The sequence below is a fragment of the Brassica napus genome, chromosome C9 (assembly GCF_020379485.1).
Source record: "Brassica napus cultivar Da-Ae chromosome C9, Da-Ae, whole genome shotgun sequence".
Lineage (NCBI taxonomy): Eukaryota > Viridiplantae > Streptophyta > Magnoliopsida > Brassicales > Brassicaceae > Brassica > Brassica napus.
The window spans coordinates 2,701,696-2,720,048 of record NC_063452.1 but is presented as its reverse complement, the minus strand read 5'-3'; the positions used below and the strand labels follow the sequence as shown (position 1 = coordinate 2,720,048).

Sequence of the window (18,353 nt, the reverse complement as noted above, 5' to 3'; positions counted from 1 at the left end):
TTGAAAAACTGTAATTACAAGATTAAGATAGAAGAAAAAACGAAGGGCATGTGGTTTTGCATAGTTTTCCTCAAATGAGTCAGGATTGTGAGTTGGTTTGTTTTCGAGACCTGAGCCAGAGCGTTTAAGATTCTTCCTCGTTTGAAGTAAACCGCGTCTATTATTGTATTAGTATAATAACGTTTCATTTATTAAGGAAAAGAAAAACAATTGGTAATGATAATAAGTTTTGAATATTGATGGATTTTGTTATCACAATGTATTACTTTATTTCAGTGTCATGATCTTTTTAGAAGAGAAAAAACATTAGTTGTAACTTTTTTCTCGAATATAATGTATTTATAGACAGGGCCAGCTCAATAGTTTCATATTCCTTTTTAAACTTAATATTGATTTCAAGTTTTCAATAAATATTTTTTCTTTAAAAAGATACTATAAGTAGTTTTTATAATAAAAATTGTGATGGAAACAAAAACATATTCATTAAAAATATCTTTTTGCCTCTTTTTTATTATTTTTAAAATAAAATAATATATTTTAAAAAAAAATCAGGTCTTTAACTATTAAAGAATCGGAGAGACATTGGATTGGATCCATAACGGTCGCATAATTTGTCCCTCCACTTAAAGGCGCTCTTGTTTACAGACAGACCCTAATGGATTTTATTACTATATGAAATCTCGATATTGGGTTTTTAGCAACAAAAAATGGATATTGGGCTTCAGTGCATAATATTATGGCTGGCTAAATCTGTTTCTGAATGTTCAGAACCTAGTTTGAAGCTTTTCTAAAATAGTCTAGAAATGTTAAAATGTCTCCTAAATGACAAAGGGTGTGTCATGCTCATACAATTTTTTTTTTTGGTAAAATGCTCATACAATTTTTGTCAGAAGGAATCTGTTTTGAGAGTATTGATTGAACTTCAAGCAAGTAAACCTTTATGAATGGCCAAAGTTAACAAGGGAAACCAACGAGATAAGCAAACATCATTGTGTTGATGTAATCGCATTACTGGTGAAAGTAAACAAGAAGACGGAATACACTTTCCTGAGACAAAAGTGCCTTTTTTTTTAACAACGAGACAAAAGTGCCTAATTGTTCGTAGTCTGTTATTTCCTTGCTCGCACAAGATATATGTGATCTTTTCTAGTGAGCATTGTCACGCACATATATAATTATTATATGGGACTTTAGATTGGCTTGGATCACAGACTCACAGATAATTTAAGTTGTAAGTAAAATTATAAATAGGGTTATCCATAGAAGAGTAAATTAAACTTTTTTTTTTTGTAGATTAAAAAATTAAAGTATAACTTTACATCGTAGACTGTTGTAGAAATCATGGTGCTTGACAATTGTAAAAACAATAACAGGTATAACTATCAGAGCCTGGTGGCTTCTCAATGCAAGTTCCGAACCCTTTTAACGTATTAAAACACACTTGCCTGCACTTTGCCAACAAACATTCTTTCCCTGGCATAAGTTCTTTGTTGCATCTCTTTTGAGCCTCAGTTTTAGGAACGACCAGTAACACTGTAGCCAAATTTTAAACAATTTAAATACAACTGCTTCTATATCGACATAGTTATGATAATATAAATAAACAGACAATTTACCTGAGAAGAGAACCATCAAAACCATAAAATAAGAAACAAATTGCTTGGACATGATGAAAGTGTTTTTATATGTTTTTAGTATTTCTTAAGATGTATTGTAATATCTGTTTTTTCTTTCACCAAGAATCTGTCTTATATACTACTCCACCTCAGAGTCAAACAATATCATGGTAATAAAAATGTATCAACTGAAACAATATGTATTTAATAAAATGTATTTAATTTAGCGTTTGGAATTATGGTCATTAATTATCTAACTAAACATAATTCAACTAATAGAAAAATAATTTGCAGAATATAACGTAGTATCATACAGTATAAAAAGCAATAAATTTTATATTAAAATTTGAAACATCATGTAATTTGAAACAAAAAAAATCTTCAAAACATCATCTATTAAAAACAGAATAAGTGTTAAATGTCTTGACAATTACAGTTCTGAATATTATTTGTTGACTGAAATTTTCAATTTTCATGTCTTTTGTTGACCATCATGATAAATGCGTTGTTTTAGTCGTAACTCTAATTACATGTGTTTTTGTGTATGGGTGTGAGCACAAAATAAGTATAATCTCCGTTTAAAAAAATACTAGTACCATTTCTCAAGGAAAATTACATGTGACGGCCACAGGTAGACACATCATCAGTTCATCACTATCGACCACAACACTTCCATTAGACACGGCCAGAGCTGATGCAGACCCTTGAAGATGTTTGCGCAATGAGTTAAGTGTGTTCAGGCCCAACTCTTCACTCGTGTTTTGGGCTGAGACTGAGAGTGGTCTTCTTTTGAGACATTCTTGGTTGAACTGCAGGCTTTGCCAACAATATTTCACAAAATCAACAGATTTATCGAACCTGAATACCCAAGATATTCAAGTAGTCTAAAAATTACATTGCTTAAAACAAATTAAATTAATTGAGGTAGTGTGACATGTTAGGAGAAGCGTTTGGTAAAGCAATTTTAATGAAAGAGAAGCAAGCCATTGGCCAAACCTATCTTATCAACAACATAACACGACATTGACAATGATATTAAGGCCCATTCTTTAATTCACTCTCATGTGCTTGCTGTCTCCTCTCACGTGGTTTCACCACCTTCACATCCGCTCTTATTCCCATCGAGACGATAATACCCCACACCTATCAATTATTATTAGGGATGTTCTCGTCAAGCACCAAATGGGGTTAGTCTGGTTCACATCTTTTTTAATTCCGGTTTGTGATCTCTATGGTTTTGTCGGACTTAGTCATGCCCAACCAACATGTACCAGACTTAGCCTAATAAAGGCTACTGGCCAAGCTTAGATCTAATAATAACATGCCAGACCTTGGCCAGTCGACGAGGACTTCACTAACATTATGCATTACAATCAATAAATGTCACAGCATTCCACAAATAACTGCTATGTCTTGGACTCTTGTTTATACTCCTTGTTCTAAAACGCGGGCGCCTAGCGAGTCGGCTACCGGTTAGGCGTTTGACGGATGTTCACTGCCACGATTTGATCAAATTGGCTGAACTAATCGGGAACCCGATTAATAATTTAAAAATCGAATTTAAACCAGTAACTATTGGACTTTTGAGACATAATGCGGCCCATAAAATAGGCCCAATTGTCTGTAAAAATAAGAATCCTTCTCTATGTATATATAGGAGACTCCAAGACTCGTCACAGACATAAGTAGCCGATGTGGGACAAATATAAGTCAATTTTAATTTTTTTTTCCTAATTCGCGCTTATTTAATAAAAAAGAAATGATGCTTCATCTAAAGCGTCGAACACTCTACCTGTTACAGCAGCAAATGCTTCCCGAACCGCTGGACTATCTCGGTTCTACATTAAGATTTCACATGTTTTAATATATATATGTATATTTATAATTAAAATATATAAAAACTAGGCTCCGCGTATACCCCGATTAATCTCCGATTTTTTTATAACTCGTTAGGCCCGGGATCACCGCCCGACTAGCGCCTAGCATAGTTCCGAACAGGGTTTATACTTCTTCTGTGATAACATTTTTTTGTTATACAAATAATTTATTTTAGCATTTCAACGCATTCTATATTTATTATAAATTAATTTCAAAATTTATTAATTGTGTAAATAATTTAATTTATTTCAAATAATATTAATTAAATAGATATAATTAATTAAACCTAAATATACTTTAATTATATTTTCTTAACTTCTGTGAAAATATCAAAATGTCACTTATACAAGAGAGGGAGTACTTGTAAAACCAATGAATTGGTGAACTTCAAGTTTATGTAATCATCGTTGTGAGGAGATATTAAGATGAGATAGTAAGGAAGAGTTCCAACTTTGCTTGCCTTTTATAGATACATCAATCAAAATATAAGATGGTGGTACAACAAGAATATAAGCATACAACTTTTATAATACAGTTGAGGCAGTTTTTTTAAATCAAGCCTCGGACATTTCAATAGTGTGCTATTGCCACGTATAAATGCAAAGAACCCCAAAAGAAAATTAATTAGTAAGTGTTAACACCGGCGACCAGCTCTGCAATTAAGAGCACCGGCATTGGAGGTGATGACGCCGACAAGGGAAGATGATTTGGCTGCTAAACTTGAAGCTCTAGCGTAACTAGCTCCAAGCCCTGATCCAGAACGTGTGAAGAAAGCACCGTTTAGGAAAAGGTCTCCTTCTGATCTCCAGTTCCAGTGCTTCCATTGCCACTCCCCTGCATAGTCTCTCTTTGTCACCTGCCCACACAGAATAGATCCTATCAGCAAAACTGTATAGGAACCCGCAGTGATAACTTGTGTTCCTACAGCTTTTGATGTTTGGAAGAAAGTAAGCACCTCTTTAGCAAACCGGTTGCTCGGAGCAAGATATCTGTTTCCCTGGCTGTTGATGGTGGGACTCGCACTGCCACCAATTGCATACATTTCCCAGTGCGTGTAGTCATTGTTAACTACATGGAAATATCCATGCCTACACCTGGAATTAAAAAAATGTTCATTCTTTAATCTTCTAAATCTAACAACCTACCCAATGAGACAAATCCAAATGAGGAGTAACATCCTAAACCATTCAAAATATGTACCTTGGCATCCTCTGGATAAGGCCCTCACCAAAATGGTTGTAAGCAATAGTAACCTGCATCACTTTGTCCCTTGTGTAGGTGTCACTATGCCCCAGCAACATAACCTGTCAAGCAAGTTCCTTTATCATTACTACCAAAACCCAAAAATCCAAACCGTTCTTATTTCTCTGAATCCAAAAAAACTTAGAATCTAGAACCCATTGAGTACATGAATCTCCAAAATACGATTTAGATACCTAAAATATTAGTTATAATTAGTTTTAAAATAATAATATATTTTTGTAAACTAAAAATATTCAAAAAACTGAATTCCCCGAATATTTTTATCTGAATTATATGAAATTATTCAAATTACCTAATATTTTAATCTGAACAAACTGAACTATCCTGATATTTTATCTAAAAATCTGAATTATCCAAAATTATTCCAAAAACCTGAACCAAACCGGATTTATTTTGGGTATCAGCTAGTTCCAAATTTTTTTTACAAGAACCGAGAAAACCGGGAAAAAAACTCCAACAAACCAATTGAAGCTTTTACCTCGTTGTGGTGGGTGAAGTAATTATTGGAGATAGTAATAGCCGTGGAAGACATCACAGCATCAATAAGCCCATCAGCACAACTCGAAAGCGAGTTATGATCAATCCAAATATGACTCGACCCAAAGATCGAGATCCCATCGCCATCCGCCATCGTCCTCCACCCGTAATGCGACGGGGAGCTTCTCACCATCGCGTTACCCGTCGGCTTGCAGTCATGTATATGGACCCCGTGGATGATGATGTTCGTCACGTACTGGATCGTGACGCACGCGCCGTTGGCGATGTGCACGTTGGCGCCGCGGCCGTCGATGGTCTTGAAGCTGTTCATGATGAGCTCTTCTCTCAGGGTTATGACCATGTCGCGCTTGAAGACGATCCAGAGCGGCTCGTCCTGGATCACGGCGTGGCGGAGGGTCCCCGGGGTCGGGTTCACCGGGTTGTCGTCGCCCGGGTCGGAGACGACGTAGTAGCGGCCGTCGCGGCCGCCGATCGCGTTGCGGCCGAATCCGATCGAGCAGTCGGCGAGGTGCTTGCGGCGGAGTTTCCATTTGCGATCGCAGCGCCAGCAGTCGTCGATGGGGTTGCCGGTGGAGCAGGAGAAGTAGCCGAGTCGTCTCCGCTCTGTGCTGTTACGGGTGCTCCTGAAACATCAAAGCCGGTTTAGTCGAACCGAAATAATTGTTTTATAAATTAATTTGATATGATTAACCGAGATTAAACCAATAGTTGTTATTAGGTGGGCCACTTAATGCGTCGGTGGGAACGTTCTTATGCATTGATTGGCGCAGGAATTATTTAATTTACGAATAAAAGTCATATCTTTTTAGTTTCTAGAAGCAAAACAAAAGAAAATTGTTAAAATATTAGAGAAACGAAGTTGAACTCCAAAATACTCTCAGCAATTAGCTTAATTGCAACATTTTTAGTATTTGCGATCAATACAGGTTTTGAGATTTTGGAAATTACATATAGTTTAGTAAGAATTTTAATCAGTTTTTTTAAATATTAATTGTATATATACAATCTGTATAGTTTAGTAAGAATTTTAATCAGTTTTTTTTTTAAATATTAATTGTATATATACAATCTGTAAAATTCTGAAGATCTTAAATCAATATTTTACTTATCAAAAAAATTCACTTATCAATATCTTAAATTTCTACAAAAAATTAAGCTAATGTATCACGTGTTTATCTCCGTGAATCCGTGATGTTCAAAATGATAATAAGTTTCACATAACTGCTTCTGTATACTATTGGTGCCAATTGAAATGGTTCTAAAGAACACTACACGAGGCATTTGCATGGGCTGGTCGCAGTTCACTATTACTAACGATTAGGTGTTTGTTGGAACATTTACACATGCTTTTCTCCGAAACAAAAACATTACACGTGTTCTTTTGGACCAATGTGTCTAATAATTCCATAAGATTTTTCGCAAGCAATAATATTTATTACTTTATATTTTTCTTGTTTTATTTCAATGATGCAACTATATGATCTGGTGGCATTGCATTTAATGAGAAAATCTCACCCAAATCTATAACCAAATGAGCCCATCCATGTACATCAGTACATGATGTTTTGGTGTTTGGTCCACCGCCAGAACTCTGAAACGCTCGGTAAGGATGAGCATAAAGAATTTATCTTAACTAATTATTTTCCTACACCATTTTTTATCTTTCGCCTTTCACGTACATACTACAAGTATAAGTTATCTCGAATTGCGTCTATATCTCGAGGTGTGGTGTTTTCCCCTTTGACCAGAATGTATTAAATTTCTTACAGAAGTGCCATGTGAGTACTCTGCTCCACATAAATACAACTTACCAGTTTTCTGAATTTTTTCCTTAATTAATTCCAATAGAAAATCAACACGAATTTATCCAACCAAACGTGTAGGTTAAGTGTAGTTTATTGTTTTATACTAATAAGTACCCAACTGCAATTGAAGAAACAGATACGTACCTCCTATTTAAGAATTAGCAAACAGACATTATAATTACTAGTATGCTAATAAAGCTAAAACACAACCAACTGTATATAGGGTTTTTTGAAGCAACAGAAAAACTCACATGTCCACCATGGCAGCTACTTCGTCTGGATTATCAACTGCATGTTCATGCCATGTTTCATTAGACCTGAAATCAATTAATTAATTCATTAATTACAACAGAATTACATTTACTATCTCTAACCCAACATGAAACAACTCAATTATAAAAACTATTTACTAAGCCTCGATCGCTAATTCATTACTAGTATACAAATTGAATTGTTGCATTGGTAGTTAGTAATAAAACATTGGTGTTTGAGACACGGATCTGTACATGGTCGATAGAAAGATCCTGAACTACAAGAATTTTGAGATTACAAAATCAAGTTATGCAGATCAGTAATTCAAAGAAAAAGAGTTGTCGTGTTCTACCAGAAAATTTTCAGTTGCTGCTGGAGATTCAATGCTACGTTCTTTGAACCAGATCACGTAAAACAATTAACCCCATACTGAGCTAAGAAAATTTCGATATAATAACAATTAATCACCTGGTGGAATCGACGCCAGTGAAGAGCATTGATGATAGGAGTAATGCAGAAGCGAAGAGGACAAGTACTTGGGTGATACCCATTGTTCTTCCTCTGCTCTGTGGTGTTTCTTTGTCTCTGTCTGATGCAGAGGCTTTTGTCGGTCTATTGTATTCCAAGAAGGAAGGAGAAAAGATGAAAAGAGTTTAAGAAGGGCTCTAGTGGGAGGTGTTGTTTTATAGGAGAAAATGGCCGGGACATATTCTACTAGAATAATGTTTGACCTAATTAATTATTTTAAACAAAATATTATACAACTTCATTAAATTGATTTTGTTATAATTATGACAATAACTCAAAAAGGCCGCATAATGAAATAAATATTTCACCATAGTTGTAGAGATATTTTACACAATTCATAATGTCCGTGATGTGACAAGAGACAAATGATACAATAACAGAAAGATAGGTTGTACAAACTGTTAATCAAAGTGGAAATTTTAATGATAGTTGATGTTATAATTGTAAATTTTTCACATTTTTCATATGTTGTACTTACTAAAACAATATACGTTTCACATAATATAAAGTTTAGTATCAACCAAAATGTATACTTCTATTCTGGGAAAATACGCTAAATGGACAAAGTTGGGGTACTATTTTTAATTGGGATCTGTTTTATTTGATTAGTTATTATTACGTTCGACTAATAATCATAGATGAACCACTTCTCTGTTTGTTCTATTGCCTAATCATATCCAAAGTTTTAATAACCAAATAACAAAACAAACCGAGCTTTTTCTACTTTCCAATTTTCATCTCCTTGCTATTTAATTTTCTCATTGGCATCCCTCTTTCTATCACGTGCGGTAGGCCAGGTATATCATGTGCCGGACGGCTGTTCATTCCGACACGTTCGTCTCATAAAAGTCTCCACGTTATTGTTTAACATAAACACATGTATATAGAAATCTTCTCGTCAGCGGCGAATGTCCGGAAAACACGCCGGTGATTAGCTCAACGTGGCAGATTACAAAATCAAACCCAATCAAACTTGCGTGTATTACCTTGAAGACCCAATCATCGTCGTTTGCATATATTTTTCCTACTGTATTTTTTTAAGAAAACGTTAAGATTCGGCCTCTGTTAACTATAACCGTACATATTTATACAGCTACATAATGGATTTTTATAATAAAAATGGTTTCTACCAAAATGGACAAACATACAGGCTTTTGAAAGAAGATAGAGAATTAAGCAAAAGCTTACTATGAGAACCTAAAACATAATTAGAATATTTAAACCAAAAAATTATACTTAGATTAGAGGTGAAAATACAGAAGCAAATGATCAAGAGTTCTTTTCTTTTAGTTGAAGAGTCTATGACCTCCTCGTCCTCTTCTGCCACGGTTTCCACAGTCTCTCACCGCCATGACAGCTACATGATGGTGCCAAGAAAGAAAAAGTTAAAGGATGTAAAGCAAAATTGATTTAAATAAAGGTATTATCAACCGCTAGAATATTTCTCATAATTGTAGTAATGAAATAAATAGAGAAAATAGTAAAGAAGAGAAACGCAAACGAACTTAATTTTTATGTTAAAAACTCAAAAGCATGATATTTTGTGTCTTCTTCTTATTGGTTTCTTTTTTTATTTGTACTAGGGATTAACCCGGGCTACGCCCGGAATTTTTATTTTTTTTTTCTAATTTAAGTTGTTAAATTATTTATATTTAGGTTATGATACATATTTATATAAATGTTAAGATGCATGTCATAATTAAAATTTATTTTTAAATTTTAACAAGTTAAATTAACATATTTTTTACTATTTATATATTTTTTTGTAATTTTGTTGGCTATCTAGTTATCATATTTAGCAAAACTATCTGTTGAGTGTTGGAATAAATGTTTAAGATATTTAATTAAACTGCAAAGTATTTTCGGATCGACCACATGCTCGACAATCGATCGATCCGTAAAAAGATGGTCGATCTCCTTGGCCAGGTAAGTACAATTTTAGCAAAAATATCTTTGATTTTCAAATATTAAGTATATAACTATTCTTTTGAATATTTTTTTTGAATTGTATTTTTTGATTAAATTATTGTATTATAATGTTTATGTAAATATTTTTTGTGATGTTTGAATTTGTGCTGTTAGTTTGCTTAACCTAGATGATATTGATGTTTAACAATTTTTTTTTCTGGAAATAGAAAATAATGATATATCAAAACGTATCTAATACTTGTTAAATGATATTATAATGTAAATTACATCCATTATTTGAAAATAACCATTTGTTGTTTTTATTTTTTTTAAATCAGAAATTATTTTTATTTAAAAACATTATTCATATATAATATAATAGTTTAAGTTTGGAAGATTAATCTATATATATAAATTATGTATATTTTTTTTAAAAAAAAATTAAGATATTATATATTGAGTAACTGAATAAAAGCTGAATTTCTTATCTTGAAAATGAAACATTTATATTTTTGTCTTCATGTTATACTCACCAGTCCAGCATTGATATTTATAACTCAGTATGTTTTTTAAAAAAACTTAGTTTTAAGTAATAAATGAATTTAATAAATTAAATTCATCACCTATAATGTTCTGTAAACTATATTTGAAAATTCTCTAAAATTATATTTTAAGCATAATATTACTATTATTTAATTTAAGTTATTTTAAGCATAATATATGCTAACCAAACTTAAATTATATTTACAATAGGACCATCCTAAACCGGTTTATAAACCAAAAACAATATTAAACCAACATGAACCAATACCTGATTTGGCGAGGAAAGAAGTGTTTCGGGATAAACGCTTGAATGGTTATTAACTGTAATGGTTTGATCATGAAAGAGTAATATGAATATTAACAATAAAATTATGGATTAGATTAATTTAAATTTGTAAGAATACCTTTGAGTCTATGAAAAGCAATTCAATTTCCATGAATAAGTTTGGCTTTTGGAAGTTGCGGGTTTTCCAACAATGAATCCACCTAACAAAAAGTTCGTTGTTATAAAAAATCTCCTTCAAGGTCATTAAAGGTTTTTGGGACGGCAAGAGTTGATGGTGGAACCATTTTTTTGCTCGAGTACTTTGAAGTTTTCCTTAATAGTGTGAGGTTGATGTTGATGGAATAATGAATTTTATAGGGACTTTCTTGTTGTAAAACTATACATTTTTATTTTTTTTTGTTTAATGTGGTATTTCCATTTTTATATAATTTACTACCATTTTAAGATAGATGTACATTTTAAGATAGATGTTTAAATCTTAATGTACTTTTTCCATTTTTAAAAATGTTTATTTCCATTTCTTATATTTTTTATTTACGTAATATCTATATTTATATTTTATATTTTAAAATAGATATTTAAATCTTAATGTACTTTTTCCATTTTTTTTTAAATTGTGTATTTACTTATATTATATATTTTACATTTTAGGATAGATGTTTAATGCTTAATGAACTTTTTCCATTTAAAAAAAAAAATTGTGTATTTACTTATTATTATATATATAATTCACATATTATATATTTACATTATTTACTTATTATTTATTTTCCTGTATATGTATTTCCATTTCTTGTCCTTTTTATTTACTTAATATCTCTATTTTACATTTTAAGATAGATGTTTAAATCTTAATGTACATTTTCCATTTTCTTTAAATTGTATATTTCCATTTGTTATACTTTCTATTTACGTAATATCTATATTTTAAATTTTAAGATATATTTTAAAATCTTAATGTAATTTTCCATTTTTAAATTGCGTATTTACTTATATTATATATTTACTTATTATTTATTTTTCTTTATATTGTGTATTTCTATTTCTTATACTTTCTATTTACTAATAATTTTATATTTTAAGATAGATTTACATTTTAAGATAGATGTTTAAATACTAATGTACTTTTTCCATTTTTTTAAATTGTGTATTTCCTTTTCTTATACTTTCTATTTGCGTAATATCTATATTTTACATTTTAAGATAGATGTTTAAATATTAATATACTTTTTTCATTGTTTTTAAGTTGTGTATTTCTTTTTCTTATACTTTCTATTTACTTAATATCTATATTTTACGTTTTAAGATAGATGTTTAATATTTAATGTACTCTTTCCATATTTTAAAAATTGTGCATTTACTTATTATTGTATATATAATTCATATATTTATATATTTATAATATTTACTTATTATTTATTTTTTTATATATTGAGTATTTCTCTTTCTTATACTTTATATTTATTTAATATCTACATTTTATATTTTAAGATAGATGTTTAAATCTTAATGTTTTTTTCCATTTTTAATGTAAAACGGCAATGTTTAATAGAAGAACTTGGACAAATAGTCAAATAGATATATTTATGTTTTTTTTTTCTTTTTTTATAAAATGGTAGTGTTACATTATGGAGATAAGCCATTTTTTTTAGTGAAAAATGGTAATCTTACATATGCTTAATGTAGATTTTCCATTTTTTTATGTTGTATGTTTACATATTTTTGTTATTTTTAAATGTAAAATGGTAATCTTACATATGTTTAATGTAGTATTTCTATTTTTTATGTTGTATGTTTACATATTATTTATTATTTTCGAAAATATATATAATGTGTTTTTTTTTACAAAATGGTAATGTTACATTACGGAGATAAGCCGTCTTTGTTTTAGTGAAAAATGGTAATCTTACATATGTTTAATGTAGTTTTTCCATTTTTTATGTTGTATGTGTACATATTTTTGTTATTTTTAAATGTAAAATGGTAATCTTACATATGTTTAATGTAGTATTTCCATTTTTTATGTTGTATGTTTACATATATTTATTATTTTCGAAATTAAATATAATGTTTTTTGTTTTTTTTTATAAAACGGTAATGTTACATTATGGAGATAAGCCGTCTTTTTTTTAAGTGAAAATGGTAATTTTACATATGTTTATTGTAGTTTTTCCATTTTTTATGCTGTATGTTTACATATTATTTATAATTTTCGAAAATTAGTAATATTAAAATGTAAAACTATATTTTATGCCACGTGTCATCTTTCGGGATAAGTTTTTTTGCTGATGTGGACGCTCTATAGAGCCTCAAAAGGTCCCTTTTATTAGTAAGGAAGGTCCCTTTTATTAGTAAAGATTATTTTTCTTTATATTGTGTATTTCTATTTCTTATACTTTCTATTTACTAATAATTTTATATCTTAAGATATATTTACATTTTAAGATAGATGTTTAAATACTAATGTACTTTTTCCATTTTTTTAAATTGTGTATTTCCTTTTCTTATACTTTCTATTTACTTAATATCTATATTTTACATTTTAAGATAGATGTTTAATATTTAATGTACTCTTTCCATATTTTAAAAATTGTGCATTTACTTATTATTGTATATATAATTCATATATTTATATATTTATAATATTTACTTATTATTTATTTTTCTATATATTGAGTATTTCTCTTTCTTATACTTTATATTTAGTTAATATCTATATTTATATTTTAAGATAGATGTTTAAATCTTAATGTTTTTTTTCATTTTTAATGTAAAACGGCAATGTTTAATAGAAGAACTTGGAAAAATAGTCAAATAGTTATATTTATGTTTTTTTTTCTTTTTTTATAAAATAGTAGTGTTACATTATGAAGATAAGCCTTTTTTTAGTGAAAAATAGTAATCTTATATATGTTTAAAGTAGTTTTTCCATTTTTTTATGTTGTATGTTTACATATTTTTGTTATTTTTAAATGTAAAATGGTAATCTTACATATGTTTAATGTAGTATTTCTATTTTTTATGTTGTACGTTTACATATTATTTATTATTTTCGAAATTATATATAATATTTTTTTTTTACAAAATAGTAATGTTACATTATGCAGATAAGCCGTCTTTTTTAGTGAAAAATGGTAATCTTACATATGTTTAATGTAGTTTTTTCATTTTTTATGTTGTATGTTTACATATTATTTTTTAAAAATAAAAATGTAAAATGGTAATCTTACATATGTTTAATGTAGTATTTCTATTTTTATGTTGTATGTTTACATATATTTATTATTTTCGAAATTATATATAATATTTTTTGTTTTTTTACAAAACGGTAATGTTACATTATGGAGATAAGCCATCTTTTTTTTTAAGTGAAAAATGACCATTTTACATATGTTTAATGTAGTTTTCCATTTTTTATGCTGTATGTTTACATGTTATTTATAATTTTCGAAAATTAGTAATATTAATATATAAAACTATATTTTATGCCACGTGTCAACTTTCGGGAGAATTTTTTTTTGCTGATGTGGGCGCTCTATGGAGCCTCAAGAAGTCCATTTTATTGCTATTGTATATATAATTCATATATTTATATATTTATAATATTTACTTATTATTTATTTTTCTTTATATTGAGTATTTCTCTTTCTTATACTTTATAAGTAGTTAATATCTATATTTTATATTTTAAGATAGATTTTAAATCTTAATGTTTTTTTCCATTTTTAATGTAAAACGGCAATGTTTAATAGAAGAACTTGGACAAATAGTCAAATAGTTATATTTATGTTTTTTTTTTCTTTTTTTATAGGTAATGTTACATTATGCAGATAAGCCGTTTTTTTTAGTGAAAAATGGTAATCTTACATATGTTTAATGTAGTTTTTCCATTTTTTTTATGTTGTATGTTTACATATTATTGTTATTTTTAATGTAAAATGGTAATCTTACATATGTTTAATGTAGTATTTCCATTTTTATGTTGTATGTTTATATATTATTTATTATTTTCGAAATTATATATAATGTCTTTTGTTTTTTTTTATAAAACGGTAATGTTACATTATGGAGATAAGCCGTCTTTTTTTAAGTGAAAAATGGTAATTTTACATATGTTTAATGTAGTTTTTCCATTTTTTATGATGTATGTTTACATATTATAATATTTTTTTTTACAAAATAGTAATGTTACATTATGGAGATAAGGTGTCTTTTTTTAGTGAAAATGGTAATTTTACATATGTTTAATGTAGTTTTTTCATTTTTTATGTTGTGTGTTTACATATTATTTTTAAAAAATAAAAATGTAAAATGGTAATCTTACATATGTTTAATGTAGTATTTCCATTTTTTATGTTGTATGTTTACATATATTTATTATTTTTGAAATTATATATAATATTTTTTTTTATAAAACGGTAATGTTACGTTATGGAGATAAGCCGTCTATTTTTTAAGTGAAAAATTGTAATTTTACATATGTTTAATGTAGTTTTTCCATTTTTTATGATGTATGTTTGCATATTATAATGTTTTTTTACAAAATAGTAATATTACATTATGGAGATAAGCCGTCTTTTTTAGTGAAAATGGTAATTTTACATATGTTTAATGTAGTTTTTTCATTTTCTATGTTGTAAAATGGTAATCTTACATATGTTTAATGTAGTATTTCCATTTTTTTATGTTGTATGTTTATATATATTTATTATTTTTGAAATTATATATAATGTTTTTTGTTTTTTTTTATAAAACGGTAATGTTACATTATGGAGATAAGCCGTCTTTTTTTAAGTGAAAAATAGCAATTTTACATATGTTTAATGTAGTTTTTCCATTTTTTTATGATGTATGTTTACATATTATTTATAATTTTCGAAAATTAGTAATATTAAAATGTAAAACTATATTTTATGCCACGTGTCATCTTTCGGGAGAAGTTTTTTTGCTTATGTGGACGCTTTATGGAGCCTCAAAAAGTCCCTTTTATTAGTATAGATTCTAATATTACGATAAATATTTAATTTAATATTTAATTTAATATTTCTATTTCTTATATTGTGTATTTAGTTATTATTTATTATACTATACATTTTTCAGATATATGTTTAATTTAGTTTTTTTATTTCTTAATTATATATTTACTTATTCTTTATTTTTCTTATATTGTATATTTACTTATTATTTTTTAATGCAATGTTTCTATTTCTTATATTGTTTATTTACTTATTATTTATTTTCTATTTTTGAAATAATAATGTCACGTGTCATATTTTGAGAGAATTTTTTTCCGCTGATGTGGACGCCCTACGGAGTCTCAAAAGGTCCCTTTTATTAGTATAGACTAGGGATTAACCCGGGCTACGCCCGAGATTTTATTTTTTTCTAATTTAAGTTGTTAAATTATTTATATTTAGGTTATGATATATATTTATATAAATGTTAAGATGCATGTCATAATTAAAATTTATTTTTAAATTTTAACACGTTAAATTAACATATTTTTTACTATTTAAATATTTTTTGTAATTTTGTTGGATATCTAGTTATCATATTTAGCAAAACTATCTGTTGAGTGTTGGAATAAATGTTTTAGATATTTAATTAAACTGCAGAGTATTTTCGGATCGACCACATTCTCAACAATCGATCGATCCGTAAAAAGATGGTCAATCTCATTGGCCAGGTAAGTACAATTTTAGCAAAAATATCTTTGATTTTCAAATATTAAGTATATAACTATTCTTTTGAATATTATTTTTTTGAATTGTATTTTTTGATTAAATTATTGTATTATAATGTTTATGTAAATATTTTTTGTGATGTCAGTATACTTAACCTAGATGGTATTGATGTTTAACAATTTATTTGATTCTGGAAATAGAAAATAATGATATATCAAAACATATCAAATACTTGTTAAATGATAGTATAATGTAAATTACATCCATTATTGGAAAATAACCATTTGTTGTTTTTATTTTTTTTAAATCAGAAATTATTTTTATATTAAAAACATTATTCATATATAATATAATAGTTTAAGTTTGGAAAATTAATATATATATATATATATAAATTATGTATATTTTTTAAAAAATAATTTAAGATATTATATATTGAGAAACTGAATAAAAGCTGGATATGTTTAATGTAGTATTTCTATTTTTATAAAAAATGGTAATCTTACATATGTTTAATGTAGTATTTCTATTTTTATGTTTAATGTAGTATTTCTATTTTTATGTTGTATGTTAAAAATAAAAAATAAAAATGGTAATCTTACATATGTTGTAAAAATAAAAATAAAAATGAATAAAAATAAAAAATGGTAATCTTACATATGTTTAATGTAGTATTTCTATTTTTATGTTGTATGTTTACATATATTTATTATTTTCGAAATTATATATAATGTTTTTGTTTTTTTTTATAAAACGGTAATGTTACATTATGGAGATAAGCCGTCTTTTTTTTAAAGTGAAAAATGATAATTTTACATATGTTTAATGTAGTTTTTCTATTTTTTATGTTGTATGTTTACATATTATTTATAATTTTCGAAAATTAGTAATATTAAAATGTAAAACTATATTTTATGCCACGTGTCATCTTTCGGGAGAAGTTTTTTTGCTGATGTGGACGCTCTATGGAGCATCAAAATGTTAGTTTTTCCATTTTTTATGCTGTATGTTTACATATTATTTATAATTTTCGAAAATTAGTAATATTAAAATGTAAAACTATATTTTATGCCACGTGTCATCTTTTGGGAGAAGTTTTTTTGCTTATGTGGACGCTTTATGGAGCTTCAAAATGTCTCTTTTATTAGTAAGGACTAAGGATTAACTTTATGTTATATGTTTACATATTATTTATTATTTTCGGAATTATATATAATGTTTTTTTTTTACAAAATAGTAATGTTACATTATGGAGATAAGCCGTCTTTTTTTAGTGAAAAAATGGTAATCTTACATATGTTTAATGTAGTTTTTCCATTTTTTATGTTGTATGTTTACATATTATTTTTTAAAATTAAAAATGTAAAATGGTAATCTTACATATGTTTAATGTAGTATTTTTATTTTTATGTTGTATGTTTACATATATTTATTATTTTCGAAATTATATATAATGTTTTTGTTTTTTTTTTATAAAACGGTAATGTTACATTATGGAGATAAGCCGTCTTTTTTTTAAAGTGAAAAATGATAATTTTACATATGTTTAATGTAGTTTTTCTATTTTTTATGCTGTATGTTTACATATTATTTATAATTTTCGAAAATTAGTAATATTAAAATGTAAAACTATATTTTATGCCACGTGTCATCATTCGGAAGAAGTTTTTTTCGCTGATGTGGACGCTCTGCGGAGCCTCAAAAGGTCCCTTTTATTAGTATAGATTTATATTTTTAGTATAACTTACAGTGTTTTGTCTGGGAAATATAAACATAATAATTTTATAAATAGATATTATTAGTTCAAAGGCTGTAATAAATTATTGTTCATGAGTTTTTAAAATTTAATAATAAATTAAACAATATTTTTATATATATATAACAAAGTTTTTTAGCACAACATATATACTTTTTATCAGGTAAGATAACTTCAAAATATTCATGCATTTAATATATTTAATAATAATAATAATTATCAAATCAGTAAAATTCGTTTTTAATTTATGATTAATTATATATTAGCAAATCTATTAATCATTACAGATAGCTATGACTTTAACCGTTCTAATATATAAATTTAACGCAAGAAAGA

General features: G+C 27.6%; 2 protein-coding genes across 2 annotated transcripts; both read right to left on the bottom strand.

Annotated features, from left to right (window-relative positions):
* Positions 1-789: 789 nt before the first annotated feature.
* Positions 790-1,737, bottom strand: LOC111200465 (putative defensin-like protein 165). The gene is made up of 2 exons (XM_022691669.2): positions 1,617-1,737; positions 790-1,533 (listed from the first exon to the last, which is right to left on the bottom strand). Exons 1-2 carry the CDS (start codon positions 1,666-1,668, stop codon positions 1,340-1,342), a joined length of 246 nt encoding a protein of 81 aa, XP_022547390.2. The 5' UTR covers positions 1,669-1,737; the 3' UTR covers positions 790-1,339.
* Positions 1,738-3,936: 2,199 nt separating this feature from the next.
* On the bottom strand, positions 3,937-8,032 carry LOC125593272 (probable pectate lyase 20). Its single transcript, XM_048769663.1, has 6 exons — positions 7,781-8,032; positions 7,312-7,377; positions 5,236-5,878; positions 4,695-4,798; positions 4,450-4,588; positions 3,937-4,350 (listed from the first exon to the last, which is right to left on the bottom strand). Exons 1-6 carry the CDS (start codon positions 7,861-7,863, stop codon positions 4,129-4,131), a joined length of 1,257 nt encoding a protein of 418 aa, XP_048625620.1. The 5' UTR covers positions 7,864-8,032; the 3' UTR covers positions 3,937-4,128.
* Between the last annotated feature and the right edge of the window lie 10,321 nt (positions 8,033-18,353).

Coding starts and splice junctions, on each gene's coding strand:
- LOC125593272 (XM_048769663.1), bottom strand. CDS start 7,863: ATGGGTATCACCCAAGTACTTGTCCTCTTCGCTTCTGCATTACTCCTA. Junction 4,799..5,235: donor ACTTCACCCACCACAACGAG/GTAAAAGCTTCA, acceptor CTTGCTTGACAG/GTTATGTTGCTGGGGCATAG. Junction 4,589..4,694: donor CTTATCCAGAGGATGCCAAG/GTACATATTTTG, acceptor TTTTAATTCCAG/GTGTAGGCATGGATATTTCC.
- LOC111200465 (XM_022691669.2), bottom strand. CDS start 1,668: ATGTCCAAGCAATTTGTTTCTTATTTTATGGTTTTGATGGTTCTCTTC. Junction 1,534..1,616: donor TTTGATGGTTCTCTTCTCAG/GTAAATTGTCTG, acceptor ATTTGGCTACAG/TGTTACTGGTCGTTCCTAAA.